The sequence below is a fragment of the Eptesicus fuscus genome, chromosome 22 (genome assembly GCF_027574615.1).
Source record: "Eptesicus fuscus isolate TK198812 chromosome 22, DD_ASM_mEF_20220401, whole genome shotgun sequence".
In the NCBI taxonomy this organism is placed as follows: Eukaryota; Metazoa; Chordata; class Mammalia; order Chiroptera; family Vespertilionidae; genus Eptesicus; species Eptesicus fuscus.
The window spans coordinates 14,155,723-14,171,963 of record NC_072494.1 but is presented as its reverse complement, the minus strand read 5'-3'; the positions used below and the strand labels follow the sequence as shown (position 1 = coordinate 14,171,963).

Here is a 16,241-nt window from a genome sequence, read left to right as displayed (position 1 = left end):
CGAGCTCCACCAAGTGAGAAGTTCGGGTGGGACAATGTAAGTCCTGTGGGAAAGGAATAGGGTCTCTGCTGCTGGCTTCCTAGGGAACAGCCTTGAGACAGTTACAGGGCTCAGAGTTGGCTTTTTTTTTTCCATTCAGCCTCAAAGAATAGTACCTTTCCCTTTGTGTCTTTCCCTCTTGTAATCATCCAGCTGGCCCAGATTAGCAGGTTCTTCTGCTTTGCAATAGCTCTTTGCCTTGATGGGAGCTGTTGATTCTTGTGGATAAATGATATGTAATCTGTTGCCAGAGGCGGGACATGGAACCGGAACAGGCACTGTGGTTGCCAGTTTTGAAGAGAAGGGGTGCCCTAGAGTTGTTAGAATGGGGAGTCCCCTCAGACACTGGGCCTCATCTATATATAAAAGCCTAAGTGACCATCACAACCGAATGGATGACCGAACAGGCTGCATGGGGTGACCAGGCGGGCAGGGGTGTTAGTGAGGGGCAACCAAAGAACTGAACAGCAGGCTGCGTGGGGCAACTAGGCTGGCAGGGGAGGCAGTTGGCGACCAGGCCAGTGGGGGGGGGGGGCAGTGAGGGGCCACCAGGCTGGCGGGGGCAGCAGTTGGGGGCAGCACACCAGCAGGGGGGGCAGTTGAGGTGACTAGGCTGGCAGGGGGGAAGTTGGGAGTGACCAGGCCAGCAGGTGGTGGGGGGGCAGTTAGGGGCAATCAGGCAGGCAAGCAGGTGGCAGGTGAGCAGTTAGGAGCCAGTCCCGGATTGGAGAGGGTGCAGGCTGGGTTGAGGGGGACCCCCCCCCCATGCACGAATTTCATGCACCAGGCCTCTAGTCTTTAATAAAAAAGCTGCAGCTGCTAAATGTAAAGGGGTGGGCAAAAGTAGGTTTACAATTTTAAGTATGGGAAACAGTTTATTGTATTATTAATTCTTCTATTAGTATGAATAAGTATCGACCTACTCTTGCCCACCTCTGTATGTTTGAGTAAGGAAGGCTATCTACCCAGTGTTATCAGGTGGCAAAAATGAAGTCTGAAGTTACCTATATATCTACTCCTCTGTATAGTGCTCTTCCTGATTTGTCTCACTTTCCACCAAAACCATACCTCTCCCATTCTAAGTCTTGACAGTATATCAGACTACACAGTCATCTTAGTTATTGTTTATTGGCTACTGAGTATGTTCCTCACAGCTAGTTATATATCTCCCCTACGTCTCAAGTTCTCTTTTCTCAGGGAATAATTGTTTTCTTTTATTTCAGAGAACATGACCTCCTTTCTAAAGCAAACCTCTCCATTTGTGCTTTTGGTTACCTTGCACTTCTGGAACTTTTGCTGTATCACTTATTCTAACCTTTTTCTCTTGTAACTTCAATTTGTTATTGAATTCTTTATTCTTTATTCTGCAAGGTTTTTAAAATGTTTTTCTTTATTGATTTGAGAAAGAGAGAGAGAGAGAGAGAGAGAGAGAGAGACAGAGAGAGAGAGAGATACATCGATTGGCTGCCTCCCACACGCCCCCTTCCCCCACTGGGGATCGACTTGTGACTCCTTGGCACATGGGGCAATGCTCAATCCATTGTACCACACTGGCCAGACTCTCCCATAAGTTTGATCAGGTTCCCCCTTCTTGAAAACCTCTCTTGAGCCTGATTGTCTTGTGTTTTTTCCCCCATACTTCTTTTTTTTAAAATATATTTTATTGATTTTTTACAGAGAGGAAGGGAGAGGGATAGAGAGCCAGAAACATCGGTGAGAGAGAAGCATCGATCAGCTGCCTCCTGCACACTCCCCACTGGGTATGTGCCCGCAACCAAGGTACATGCCCTTGACCAGAATTGAACCTGGGACCCCCGAGTCCGCAGGCCGATGCTCCATCCACCGAGCCAAACCGGTTAGGGCTTCCCCATACTTCTTGACTGAGTAGTCTAATCGTACTTTCTGACTCCCTCCTACCACTCAGTCCTTAACCTCTTGTAGGCTAGCTTCCACTAACACTCTACTGCACCTTCCCAAGTCACTAATGAGCTCACAGAATCAGAGTGTTACAGTGTAGCTTCCACCCAATCAATAGCTAGATTCAGGGGGCCTTTACAAAGGCTATGTAGTTCATGCTCCCTGTAGCATTTGACACTCTTGATGCTGCCTACTGAAACCCTCCTCCCTCGGATCCCATGACAGCGCACTAGCCTGATTCTCCTCTTACCTATCTGGCAACAACTTCTATAACTCTAAATGGCACCACTTCTGCCAATTCCAGAGTGTGGGTGTTCCCCTAGGCTCACACATTGGCTCTTTATTCTTCTCTGACAACATCCTTTCACTAAAGGTTTCCTTCTTTGTGGCTGTAATTATTGCCTCAGTTTTAGAAGTCTGCAAAAACTTCATCTCCAGTCTCAATCTTTCGCCTGAGAGATGACATAATGAATGTCTACATTCCTGCTGGAGAGTTCTATTTACATATTACTAACGCTTAAAACTTATTAAAGATTTCAGCATTTTATATCCAAGAGGTACCATTTGTATCTGATCAAACCCCTTCATTTTATAGATGACAAAACTTAGGTGCAATTGGTTTATAGTCTGGTGCTTTTTCTAGTGCTCACCAATACAAATATTATATTTCCTTTAAAGACATTCTGTTCTGCCTTCTTACAGTCGCTTTTTCTTCTGTTAGTGCCATCTATGTACCATCATTTTCCCAGACAACTAGGCTTAAAACTTGGTGTTATTCAGTCATCAAATCCTTTTTATTCTGTATTTGGAATATCTCTTAAAATACATTTCTTCCCATTCATTCCATTGCCACCTCTCTGATCTAAATTTTGACTGTAGCAATAGTCTTTCTCACCTCGAATCCCTTCTCACGATAACCAGATACATTTCCCTAGGAGCATGTCATTTCCTATTCAGATCCCCCAATGGCTCACCAGTGCTTTAAGATGAAAGTCCAAAACCTTTAGTCAAGCTCTCTATTTCCACCCCCTGCTCTCCTGTGTGATACCTGTTCCAGTTTTCTTGTTTGACCCTGAACACTATAAGCCTTTTTGTAAAAAAAAAATATGATTTTAGAGAGAAACATTGATGAGAGGGAAACATCAATCAGCTGCCTCCTGCACGCCCTTGCATGCCCCCTACTGGGGATCATGCCTGAAACCCAGTCATATGCCCTGATCAGGAATGGAACTGGAGACTTCTTGGTACATGGGACAACACTCAACCAACTGACGCATAAACTGTAAGTCTTTTTGCCTTTCAACTCATGTTCATGCTGATCACTTTGTTCAGTCTTTCCTGGTTCTGTTAACTAAGCCCTACCCTTCTGTCAGTGATTAACAAGTCCTTTTCCCAATTACTTTCTCCATTAAACATTATATATAGGCTCAGCCTTTTGCCCATAAAATGAGATCATGTGCAGGGTTTGGTAGGCCCTCAAAATATTACTTTCCCCCTTCCTTTCTTTCAAGGTATTTTTATATTTTATTCCATTTGATTCTCAATAAGTTTTGTGTGATTGAAGGCAAATATCAGTTCCATTTTATATGTGAGGAAATAGACTGGAGGTTTAAGTCAGGAAAAGCCAGATAGTAAATATTTTAGGCATTGTGGGCCATACATCTCTGTTGCAACTATCCAACTCTGCCATTGTAGCCCAAAGCAGCCATATCTAATATATAAACAAATGAACACAGCTGTGTTCCAATAAAGGTTTATTTACAAAAACAATGATGGAGTTGGATTTGACCTGTAGGCAGTAGTTTGCAGACTACTGGTTTAAGTGACTTGTTCAAGGTCATATGCCTGATCAGAATTTGAATAGAATCCAGATTTCCTGACTGGGAATCCAGTGCTTTTTCACCATATTATGCTGTAACCTATATAACTTATTTTACATTTATCATATGCTACCTTGTTTTATTATTTATCTTTTGTCTACATACTGTTTTTTTTGGTGATCCAAATAGGTATTGGATGATAGCAACAATACTTAGCACAGAGTAGGCATTCAATAAAACTTTGTTGATAAGCATGATGTCCCAGTGTAGCTCTACTTGGATATTTTGAACATGGCTTACTCTAAAGTAATTAGCATAATTGATGAGGATGCCTGTGAGTGCGCGCGCGCGCCCCCGTTTTGGAGGAGATACTCAAAGAACCTTATTGCACCAGTAACTACCTCGTTGGGACCTGCTTTCTTGTTTCGAGCCTTTCCCTACTATTTCCCAGTAGACACTAGATCTGAACTTATGTCAATAGCCATAAATGGATATGTAGAAGTGATATACGAGTAAAAGAAAGGCTGTTTCCATAGTGAGAAAGAAAGAAAAAAAAGAGAGATTTCTCTAGGTCTCACTAGGGGGCAAAATGACCTAAAAGTCTTCCATTCTAAACCCTGCAGGCGTTTCCCAATTCTTTATTTAGTGACGCGGCTGGCAAGATGATGTTATAGGAAACTCATCGTCTGTTCATTTCGCTTCTTTTCAGACCGGTTTTTAGGCAGATGAGGGGTGTGACGCTGTTTTTCATCCGGAGAGCAGAGCTCCAAGAATCCGTGTTCTTTGCGACGAGAAAACTGGAAGAATGCGCAGGGAGGTTCGCCCATTCCTTTCATTTTCCTTCCAAAGAGAGAGAGAGAGAGAGAGAAAACTTAATGGCTTGCGGACCTAGTAAAGATGTCATCGTTTTAAGGGGTAAGGAATCGGGCTGATCTCAGGAGCCTTAGGACAACGACCTCCTAAGGAGAAGGCGAGGAACTTGTTTACGGGGAATTTAAGGCCACGGGTATTTTGATGTCAGGCGTAGCGTCCGGGCCCGGGGGGGTCTGGTGCGGAACGCTGGAGACACCGGCAACCCGGGCAAGAGAGAACGTTGCCATGGTTTCCGCGTAGGTTTCCCGCCCCCCCGCCCGCTCCTTTCAGCCTCGATTTCTTAGCACGGCGCCGGGATTACGCACTTCCGCTTCCGGTTGCGAGGGGGCTCGCGTCGGCTGGGTCCCGTGGGCGCGGGGTGAGGAGCCCGTGTTGGGCGTGGGACAGGCAGGCGGGTGCCGCGGGAGGGCACGTTTGCGCGCCGTGGTCCCCTTCCCTAAAGCCCGAGAAAGGCCCCGAACACAGCCCCACCCCAGCGCCCCGGAAGCCGCGAGCGGTCGTGCGGGTGGAGTGTGCGGCGCGGGGTGTCCCCTCGTAACCGGCCACGTAAATCTCCGTGGTGACGCCTAGCTACCATCGCTTTGCTTCCCCATGGTAGGGTTTGTACTGGCAGAAAGAACGAGGGCGTCTTTTTAAAAATATATATATATTTTATTGATTTTTCACAGAGAAGAAGGGAGAGGGATAGAGAGAAACATCGATGAGAGAGAAACATCCATTAGCTGCCTCATGCACACCCCCCACCGGGGACGTGCCCGCAACCAAGGTACATGCCCTTGACCCAAACCGAACCCGGAGCCAAACCGGCCAGGGCAGAACGAGGGAGTCTTGATAACGATTCGCATTGATTTGTAAACGATGAGAACTTGCACGTGCCCTCTCTTGCTTATTCTTGAGCGCGGCCTATCCAGACACACAATAAGCCATGCGGTAGAGCGTGCATTCTGTTGTGTTTCTCTTTCTTACCTGGTATCTTTATTTTCTTCCCCGTTTTTCCATCAGCCTTTAGGTCCCAGAGAGTGAAGGCTTAATTCCAAGGTCATGGCAAAACACCTGAAGTTCATTGCCAGGACTGTGATGGTGCAGGAAGGGAACGTGGAAGGTGCATACAGGACCCTAAACAGGTAAGTGTGAAAGGACCAGAATCATGCCCAGACCAAGGCCCTTGAGAAGCGCGGTGGTTGTCCTTTCCCTTCCCCTGTCACACATTGTTCTCAAACCAGTGCCAGCCCAGGTGTTCACAGTCTTGAAACTTCCCAGCCCCTCAGAACCTGAATTCTATCCAAGACCTCAAACAGAGCCCAAAGGGAAAATCAAGTTATAAAGTTTCCAGGAAGCAGGAAGATAGTACATGATTCATAGAAAGCTTAGGGAGGGAACGGTGTGGGGCAAAGCTAATGGAAAAGATGAATTCAGAGTTGGGATCTTGGAGAAGCAAGCAAGAGAGGAAAAGTGTTACTTTAAGTGTTACTAAAATTTAGATTTTAGGAAGCTGCATTTCTCTTCCTTTTTATTGTGAAGTGTTAGATATATATCCCATAATTGCATTTTAGCCTCAAGAAATAAAGTGATACTTTATATTATTTTGCTCTTAGAATAATTTTCTAGGCCAAGAGTTTTAAGCATGCAGATATGAGCTAGCTGGTGCTGGAGTGTCCCAGTCTTCTGTCAGACACAGTGTTTTCTGATACACTCTTCTTCTTTTTCTCCTTTTTTCCCTAATATCCTCTCTCTGGCCACCTTTTCTGTATGTATCTATTACGTCCCAGGCTTCTCGTCTCTCTCAGCTTTCTGATAGTTGGTAGTTTAAAAATAAGTTGCGTGTTCTGTTGTCTAATTACAACAGTAGGTGGAGAGCAAATGAGAGGAGAGGGAGGTGGTTAAAACGTGCGCATGTTTTGTAGAAGCAGTCTTACAAAGGAAACAGCCTACGTGTCCGCCTCGTTAGACCGCCGTAAATGTTTATTATATAACCAAGGGCCCTCCTGGGTGCCCCGGGATGAGGAGATAAGAGAGTGGGGTTTGCTAGGAAGCCCTGCATGATTGGCTGACCCCAAGCGAGGAAAGGCAAGCACACTGGACACATGCCCGGATGACCCCTTTTATTTCTGGTGGGCAAGCTTCTGGGCCCATTGAGTCCTTCTGCGTTCACATTGGTCCTGACGTAGGCTAGCTACATGGACATGTGAGTCTGCCACTTCCAGGGCCCCCCCCCCCCCCCCCCCCCCCAGCTCCTTTTACATAATCCCTTGATTTTCACTAAAACTGGCAGCTGATTTCTCCTTCAGTGTTATGTTGGCAGGCGCCTGAACTCAAGGCTGATCTGTTTACACTGAAGCTGTTGGTCTTCTAGGCCTTGAACTACCTCTGGAAGCAGAAACATCTTTAGTAACACCGTCTGTTTACGTCATGAGTTCTGCAAAACTCCTCCTGTATCCTTTTTGTTAGAAATAAGTTGAGTAGATGCCTCTATGGTAGGAACTCGGGACCATTTGAAGCTAATCTGTACTTTTTTTTACGATAACTAAAAAGTACAGAGTAAGGGAGGGAATCTGCACCTGGAATCTTGGAGCTTATTTGGTCTGTGTTCAGGAGTTAGTTAGACTAGTCCCGGGAAAACCATTAGCAACCCCCTAATTATGTTGTGGGCCACCGATCTTTTTGTTCTTTCCCGTCCTCCATTCTCATATTCTTCTGTTAGTTTCCTTCGCGTCTTACTTTTTTGGCCTCACCACACAGGCATTTACTTGGTAAGATGACCACTTCGGTTTCAAACCCCTTTTGAAACTCCGGTAGGATACCCGAGTGTGTCTAAACTCTCTCCTCCCTTTGCAGTTTTCTTCCATCCTGCTTTTAAACTGTCTGTCATTCCAGTAGGGTCCTCTTCCAAGGTGAAGTCCTATCCAGGGGTCCCTGTTCTTTTTATAGTCTATCTTCAAATCCAGTCTCCTTGTCCTTTTTATATGATATCTCTAGTTTTTTCTCTCAGGGACTTCTTCCTGCTTTTTTCTTTAATATACTAGTGCCTAGTCCAAAAAGTGGCCTTCATCAAACAGCAGTAACCAACTAGACAGAAGTAATGCTTAGGTGTTGGCATCATTCCTTTCCCTCAGTGTGCCATGTCTTGGCTTACATCTCTTTAATTAGGGAGCCTAGCCAGCTCTTTCCTCCTTCCTTCTTTCCTTGGCTCATGAGCACTGCAGTGATTTGTCTCCTGAACCCCAGCGGTTTTTGCTTGAGAAGCAGAATGCTGTTGTGGAGCACAGTACTAAAGACGGAATTCTACTTCTAGCTGTATTCTGTGATCTTGGGGCAGATTAGCCTCTCTGAACTTCAGTTATCTAAAATCTAATGTGCTATCTTAGCAAAGATAATATCACTGAGGCTTTCTGAGTCAACATTTCCAAGAACTGCGTCTATTATAAAGTCAGTCCCTTGAGCTGTGGACATTTGTCAGTCACCCAGAGCAGTGGTCGGCAAACTCATTAGTCCACAGAGCCAACTATCAACAGGACAACGATTGAAATTTCTTTTGAGAGCCACATTTTTGAAACTTAAACTTCTTCTAACGCCACTTCTTCAAAATAGACGCGCCCAGGCCGTGGTATTTTGTGGAAGAGCCACACTCAAGGGGCCAAACAGCCGCATGTGGCTCTCGAGCTGCAGTTTGCCGGCCACGGACCTAGAGGATTCATTTTTGTCATATATTTACTGATAAAGGCTTAATCCCTAACCTTAAGAAGCACACAGACCAGTAAGAGAGATGATAAAAAATAACAACAAATAACCACAGTTAGATATACTGCTGTCTGAGCAGTATTCTAAAAGGGGCATTAACACTGTGCTGTGGCATTGGTTTTCCCTGGACCTTCAGCAGCGACATCATCTGGGAACTTGTTAGAAATGCACATTCTTGCCCTAGCCGGTTTGGCTCAGTGGATAGAGCGTCAGCCTATGGACTGAAGGGTCCCAGGTTCGATTCCGGTCAAGGGCATGTACCTTGGTTGCGGGCACATCCCCAGTAGGGGGCATGCAGGAGGCAGCTGATCGATGCTTCTCTCTCATTGATGTTTCTGACTCTCTGTTCCTCTCCCTTCCTCTCTGTAAAAAATCAATAATATATATATTTTTTAAAAAGTAGTATGTTTGGAGAACTGCACCTAGTTCAGTATGACTAGGGCATAGGCTTTATAGACAAGATATTAAAGGTAAAGCTAGAGAAATAGGGTGAAGCTCAGTTGCTAAGGGCTTCAAGCTTACACTAATGGTTCCCAGATTTATTTACACATTGGAATCACCATGTTCCTCTCCCCTTGTGATTTAATTCTTCTGGAGTGTGGCCTAGGGGGTGGAATTTTAAAAATATCCCCAGGTGGCCCTGGCTGGTATGGCTTAGTTGGTTGAGTATTGTCCCATGCACCAAAAGGTCACTGGTTTGATTCCCAGTCAGGGCACATGCCCACATGGCAGGTTCAGTCCCCAGTTGGTGTGGGTTATGGGAAGCAACCAGCTGATGTTTCTCTCTCCCTCCCACTCTCCCTTCCTCTCTGTCTCAAGTCAATAAAAACATTTTTAAAAATAAAAGAAAATATCCCCAGGTGATTATAATATGCAGACAAGACTGGGAACCACTGGCTTAAACTATTTTGTATACTGGGAAAGATTTTTAACATTTATTGATTGATTTTAGAGAGAGAGAAACATCGATGTGAGAAAGACACATTGATTGGTTGCCTTCTGCATTCACCCCCACCGGGGCCGGGGATTGAACCTGCAATCCAAATATGATTCTCTACTAGCCTACAAATCATTCTCGATATTAAACAGCAAGAGGCTGGGAGAGGATCCCATAGGTATAGTGGTTCCCATATCTATTCACATTTGTAATTTACCCAAAGCTCAAATCTTTTCAAGTTCATGTTCAATCTATTGTTGTTATCTTGGGCTTTGTAATATAACAGCAGTAAATAGGGTTTCCCACTTGGCAGAGTAGCTGGTGGTTTCTCTTATTCTTACTAACTTCTTCCTGGGTCCTCCTTCTTCTAATTATAATAGCCATGTCTCAACCTCGCCAATTGTGTTTATGACTTCTTATATGTAATGAAAGGGCAGGGAAGGCAGGAATGGAACCATTCAAACAATGCCAGGAATGGAGGGCAACAGCAGCAGGTGCCTCCAGATCTCCTCAGGATCAACTGATGATGGGTTGAGAGGGAGACACAAATTACAGATTGAGCTCTCAGGAGCATAGGATTAGATAGGTTATAGAATAAACCCCCATGTCTTCTTGGCTCAGTGCAAACAAAGAGGTGAGTTTGAGTTAGGCATGTTATAAATCCAGCAGGAGAAGCTGCATTGCAAGTAATCCGGCGGGGGTGGGGGGTGGGAAGGGGAACAGATTGAGCTCAGTTTTATGGACACTTAAAGATTAATAAAATGTGGTTTCTACCTTTGAGGATTTTCAGTCTAATAAAGGAAATATTAGTATAAGTAACTAATGGAAGGGCAGAATGAAATAGTTGCTAAATAGGTCTACAAAAAAGTAAATGATTGTGTAATTAATTGCTTTTTTATTCCCCTCAAATTCCTATTTGGGGTCCCTATAAGTAGGCAGTTAATGCTGTATTGCCACCATTTCATACCCTAATTTTTTTTAGAGAGAGAAGAAGGGAGAGGGACAGAGATAGAAACATTGATGAGAGAGAAACATTGAACGGCTGCCTCCTGCACTCCCCCACCAGGGATCGAACCCACAATCCAGGCATGTGCCCTGACCGGGAATTGAACGGGTGACCTCTTGGTTTATGGGTTGATGCCCAAACACTGGGCCACACTGGCTGGGCCCTAATTTTTTACAGACATCAGTTGTTTGGTCAGTTGACTTCTGGCCATCTGTAAAATTGAAAAGGAATAATAATGAGTCCAAGCTTCTAACGTCATTGCCTGCCTTACTACAGAATCCTCACCATGGATGGGCTCATTGAGGATATCAAGCGACGCCGGTACTATGAGAAGCCTTGCCGCCGACGACAGAGGGAAAGCTATGAAACCTGCCGGAGGATCTACAACATGGAAATGACTCGCAAGATCAACTTTTTGATGCGAAAGAATCGGGCAGATCCATGGCAAGGCTGCTAAGGCCTGTGGATAGTAGGAAAACACCTATCTGGTTGTATCTCCATCTCTTTTCTTTCTGCAACCCCATTTCTTGCAATAAACTCAATCATATATATACAAGAAGGCCTGAGTATATTGAAATAATCCACTAGTCAGCAATGGACCCTCTCTTCTATTAAGTGAAAGAGAAACTGAGTCAAAAAGTAGTCTAGGCATAGAGGGGCTGGTTGGGAGGGGGGATTGGGAGTTATTGTTCAATGGGTAAAGAGTTTGAATTTGGGAAGATGAAAAAGTTCTGGAGATGGATGGTGGTTGCATAGTTACATAACAGTGTGAACGTACTGAATGCCACTGAATTGTACACTCAGGTGGTTAAAATGGTATATTTGATGTTAGGTCTATTTTACAGTAATAAATTTTTTAAAGTAGAAGAGGTGAGGAAATTTCATAAATATAGTGGAATATACCAGTATCTACCATTTCCTACCCAATTTTTATGAAACACAAAGGAAGATCTTATTGGAAAAGCATCTGTTACTCTTTTTTTTTTTTTTTTAAATATATTTGATTGCTTTTTTACAGAGAGGAAGGGAGAGGGATAGAGTTAGAAACATCGATGAGAGAGAAACATCCATCAGCTGACTCCTGCACACTCCCCACTGGGGATGTGCCCACAACCAAGGTACATGCCCTTGACCGGAATCGAACCTGGGACCCTTGATTCTGCAGGCCCACGCTCTATCCACTGAGCCAAACTGGTTAGGGCTTTTTTTTTTTTTTTTTTTGGACAAGAGAAAATAAAATTTAATATCATGCACATGGGCACCCCACATACATGAGAGAGTCAGAGACCCTGCATACAGGAGAGATTTAGAGGTAGAAAGGGGGATTGAAGTATGTAAGACACCCTGAGTTAGAGATGAGGTAATGCACATTGCAGGATGATAAAAAGAAGGGGTTTTCAGTTAATAAAAGTGCCCTGCTATATAAGTGGGTCAAAAGGTTAGTACTGATAATCTCTTTTCATGGGCAAGGCCTTTAATTCAAATTCTTCTAAGTAATTAAGGGGGGGCAGGGAAGCAGAAGTTTCTCCTGAGCCTGAAGCTAAAATTGCCTTTAGCTCAAAGTAATCTGCATACCACCGAGGCACATCCTGGGGTGGCTGGTTCTAGACCCCCACACAATTTTCCCATACCCTTGCCACTGTCATAGTCTTATTTTTCTTAAATCAATTTAAACATTTTCAATTATAGTTTACATATATTAATTTCAGATGTATACCCCAGTGATTAGACATTACATAACTTACTAAGAGATGATCCCAGTAAATCTCACAATCATCTGACCCAATAACAGTTATTAAAATATTATTGACTATATTACCTGTGCTGTACTTTACATCCCCATGACTGTTTTATGACTACCTATTTGTACTTAATCCCTTCACCTTTTTCACCCAGTACCCCAACCCCCTTCCATCTAGCAACCATCAAAATGTTCTCTGTATCTATGAGTCTGTTTCTGTTATGTTTGTTCATTTATTTTGGTTTTTTAGATTCAGTTGTTTTTAAAAATATATATTTTATTGATTTTTTACAGAGAGGAAGGGAGAGGGATAGAGAGTTAGAAACATTGATGAGAGAGAAACATCGATCAGCTGCCTCCTGCACACTCCCTACTGGGTATGTGCCCGCAACCAAGGTACATGCCCTTGACTGGAATCGAACCTGGGACCCTTGAGTCCGCAGGCCGACGCTCTATCCACTGAGCCAAACCGATTAGGGCTAGATTCAGTTGTTGATAGAAATGTATTGCCATTTTATTCATGTTTTTTATGTTTGTTTTCTGTTCTTTTTTAAAATATGTTTTTATTGATTTCAAAGAGAAGAAGGGAGACGGAGAGTGATAAAATCATCAATTGGCTGCCTCCTACACGCCCCTTACTGAGGATCAAGTCCACAACCTGGCATGTGCCCTGACTGGGAATCCAACTGCTGACCTTGATTGCTATTGGCATGTCAGTGAGAGGGACTTATCCACAGACCAATCAAATTTACAACTAAACTTAATTTAGTTGTAATTTTTATGTGGTTGTAGAAGGCATGAGTACCACATTTACCTACACTGCCATTTTGACCGGAAGTCCCAGCATCTGTTACTCTTTTTTTAAAAAATATATATTTTATTGATTTTTTACAGAGAGGAAGAGAAAGGGATAGAGAGTTAGAAAGATCAATGAGAGAGAAACATCGATCAGCTGCCTCCTGCACACCCCCTACTGGGGATGTGCCCGCAACCAAGGTACATGCCCTTGACCGGAATCGAACCTGGGACCCTTCAGTCCGCAGGCCGACGCTCTATCCACTGAGCCAAACCGGTTTCAGCCATCTGTTACTCTTTACTATACTGCCCCCATTGTTAGGTAAAAGAAGTAAAGGAAGCTTATATATATTTGGAATAAATTCTGCTTCTGAAATACCCATTGACCAGATGAGAGTGCTAGAAGCCTTGCCCAAAGGGATCCTTAAGACAAATTTAACATTCACCTCTGTTTTCCCTCTTTCCTTTAGTTTTCCTGAAAGAGGCTAATAGAGGGATGGTGGAGAAGAAATAAAGAGTAGGTGAATGGTAATAAAGGAAATAGGAGTATTGAGAAATAGAAGGGCACTGAGCCAGAAATGCCTACAGCAGCAGTTCTCAAAGTGTGGTTTTCAGATCTGCAGCATTTACAGAAGCTGAGAAATTGTTTGAAATGTACATTCTGGGACCCTGCTTTAGACTTCTGAATTGGAAATTGGGGTTAGAGCCCAGTAATATATTTTAACAAGCCCTGCAGGTGATTCTGATGCCTGCTAAAATTTGAGAACACTGTCCTATAGGACTCAAACGGGAGTCCAGACGGAGAGCCCCACCACCTTCCCTACCTTTCCCCAAAAGGCACTCCTGGGCCTGTGATTTTTTAAAGATATTTTTATTGATTTCAGAGAGCAGGGGAGAAGGGGAGATAGAAACATCAGTGATGAGAACCATTGATCAGCTGCCTCCTGCATGCCCCCCACAGGGGATCAAGCTCTCAACTCTGGCAGGCATGTGCCCTTGACCGGAATCAAACCCAGGACCCTTCAGTCCGCAGGCCGACGCTCTATCCACTGAGCCAAACCAGCTAGGGTCTGGGTCTGTGATTTTTAATAGCTGGGGGTATCTGACCCCTGGGAAGACCAGCTACTCCGCTTCCTCTCCTGTGTATTTCCTCTTGTCTTGTTCCCCTGACAGCCATGCTGCTGATACAAGGAGAGTTGATGCCAGCCCCTTGTAGGAGAACAGCAGAGGGTAGGCAGAAGCTGCGAGCCCCCCTCATCTCAACCAAGGCAGCTCTCAGCATGGTGTTTTAAAAAAATAAACAGAGCAGATTGCCAAGGCACCCCCACCCCAACCCCCCTGCACACACCTCTCCATATTGCTAGTGTTCAAACATTGCCCCCTTGTGGTGGTGTAGTGTGGCTTCAGATTTCTGGCCTTAATTTTCTTTTCACTATCTTTTCTCCCTTTCACACTTATTAAGCAGGCCTGCAAGAAGATATGCTGAAGCCATTGTTCCTTGCCTTTCAAGGCTTGATTACACTGAGTGGCCAGATTAGTATGATCTCTGAATACATAATAACCTGGCCACTCAGAGTGTGTGTGTGTGTGTGTGTGTGTGTGTATATTAGAGGCCCAGTGCATGAATTTGTGCATGGGTGGGGTCTGACATGGGCTGTTGGCTGGCCTGCCTGCTGGTCGAACTGGTCGAGGGGACAATTTGCATATTAGCCTTTTATTATATAGGATATAAGTATGACTTGCAAATATTTTCTCCCATTCTGTGGATTGCCTTTTTACTCTTTTAATAGTGTTCTTTGATGCACAAAAGTTTTTAATTTAGATGAAGTCCAATTTATCTTTTTTAAAAAAATACTGCGGAAATTTAGGGGTGGAATGTTTATTATTTTATTTTGTATTGATTTCAGAGAGGAAGGGAGAGGGAGAGAGAGGTAGAAGCATCAATGATGAGAGAGAATCATTGATCGGCTATCTCCTGCACACTCCACACTGGGGATTGAGCCCTGACCAGGAATTGAACGGTGACCTCCTGGTTCATAGGTCGACACTCAACCACTGAGCCACGACAGCTGGGCTAATTTATCTATTTTTCTTTTGTTGCTTATATTTTTGGTGTCATATCCAAGAAATTATTGCCAAATTCAATGTTATGCCGAAACCGGTTTGGCTCAGTGGATGGAGCGTTGGTCTGCGGACTCAAGGGTTCCAGGTTCGATTCCGGTCAGGGGCATGTGCCTTGGTTGTGGGCACATACCCAGTGGGGAGTGTGCAGGAGGCAGCTGAGCGGTGTTTCTCTATCATTGATGTTTCTAACTCTATATCCCTCTCTCTTCCTCTCTGTAAAAAATCGATAAAATATATTTAAAAAACAAAAACAAAAAACAAATTCAATGTTATGAAGATTTTCTTCTAAAGGTTTTATGGCCCTAACTGGTTTGGCTCAGTGGATAGAGTGTCGGCCTGTGGACTGAAGGGCCCCAGGTTTGATTCCAGTCAAGGGCATGTACCTTGGTTGCAGGCACATCCCCAGTAGGGGGTGTGCAGAAGGCAGCTGACCGATGTTTCTCTCTCATTGATGTTTCTAACTCTCTATCCCTCTCCCTTCCTCTCTGTAAAAAATCAATAAAATATATTTTAAAAATAAAAATTAAAAAATAAAGGTTTTATGGTTTTGGCTCTTAAGTGTAGGTCTTTGATCCAATTTGCATCAATTTTTTTTATGTGATATGAGGAAGGGATCCAACTTCATTCTTTTTCCTGTTGTTGCTGTTAATCCTCACCCAAGGATATATTTTGCATTGATTTTTAGAGAAAGTGGAAGGAAGTGAGAGAGAGAGAGAGGAAGAGGGAGAGAGATCAAGAAACATCGATGTGAGAGACACATCGATTGGTTGCCTCCCCCACACATACCCTGGCCAGGGCCAGGGATCGAACCTGAAACCCAGGTACACGCCCTTGACCCAGGATCCAACCCGAGACCCTTCGGTGCATAGGCCAACACTCCAACCACTGAGCAGACACTGGCCAGAGTGCAACTTCATTCTTTTTTTTTTTTTTTTTTTAATATATTTTATTGATTTTTTACAGAGAGGAAAGGAGATGGACAGAGAGTTAGAAACATCGATGAGGGAGAAACATCAATTAGCTGCATCCTGTGCACCCCCTACAGGGGATGTGCCCGCAACCAAGGTGCATGCCCTTGACTGGAATCGAACCTGGGACCCTTCAGTCTGCAGGCTGACGCTCTATTCACTGAGCCAAACCAGTCAGGGCCGCAACTTCATTCTTATGCATGTGGATATCCAGTTTTCCCTGCACCATTTATTGAACATACTTTTGAAAGGTCTTGGCATCCTTGTCAATAATGAACTGACC

At 44.1% G+C, this 16,241-nt stretch overlaps 1 protein-coding gene across 6 annotated transcripts; it reads left to right on the top strand.

Annotated features, from left to right (window-relative positions):
• The first annotated feature begins 4,455 nt into the window (after positions 1-4,455).
• Positions 4,456-10,883, top strand: MRPS21 (mitochondrial ribosomal protein S21). Of its 6 annotated transcripts, none has more exons than XM_054711570.1 (3): positions 4,456-4,593; positions 5,652-5,773; positions 10,607-10,883. In XM_054711570.1, exons 2-3 carry the CDS (start codon positions 5,691-5,693, stop codon positions 10,785-10,787), a joined length of 264 nt encoding a protein of 87 aa, XP_054567545.1. In that variant the 5' UTR covers positions 4,456-4,593; positions 5,652-5,690; the 3' UTR covers positions 10,788-10,883. The 6 variants fall into 6 exon arrangements, with proteins under 6 accessions (XP_054567545.1, XP_054567544.1, XP_054567546.1 ...); XM_054711569.1 differs by lacking the exon at positions 4,456-4,593 and adding an exon at positions 4,615-4,691; XM_054711571.1 differs by lacking the exon at positions 4,456-4,593 and adding an exon at positions 4,698-4,746.
• The last annotated feature ends 5,358 nt before the right edge of the window (positions 10,884-16,241 follow it).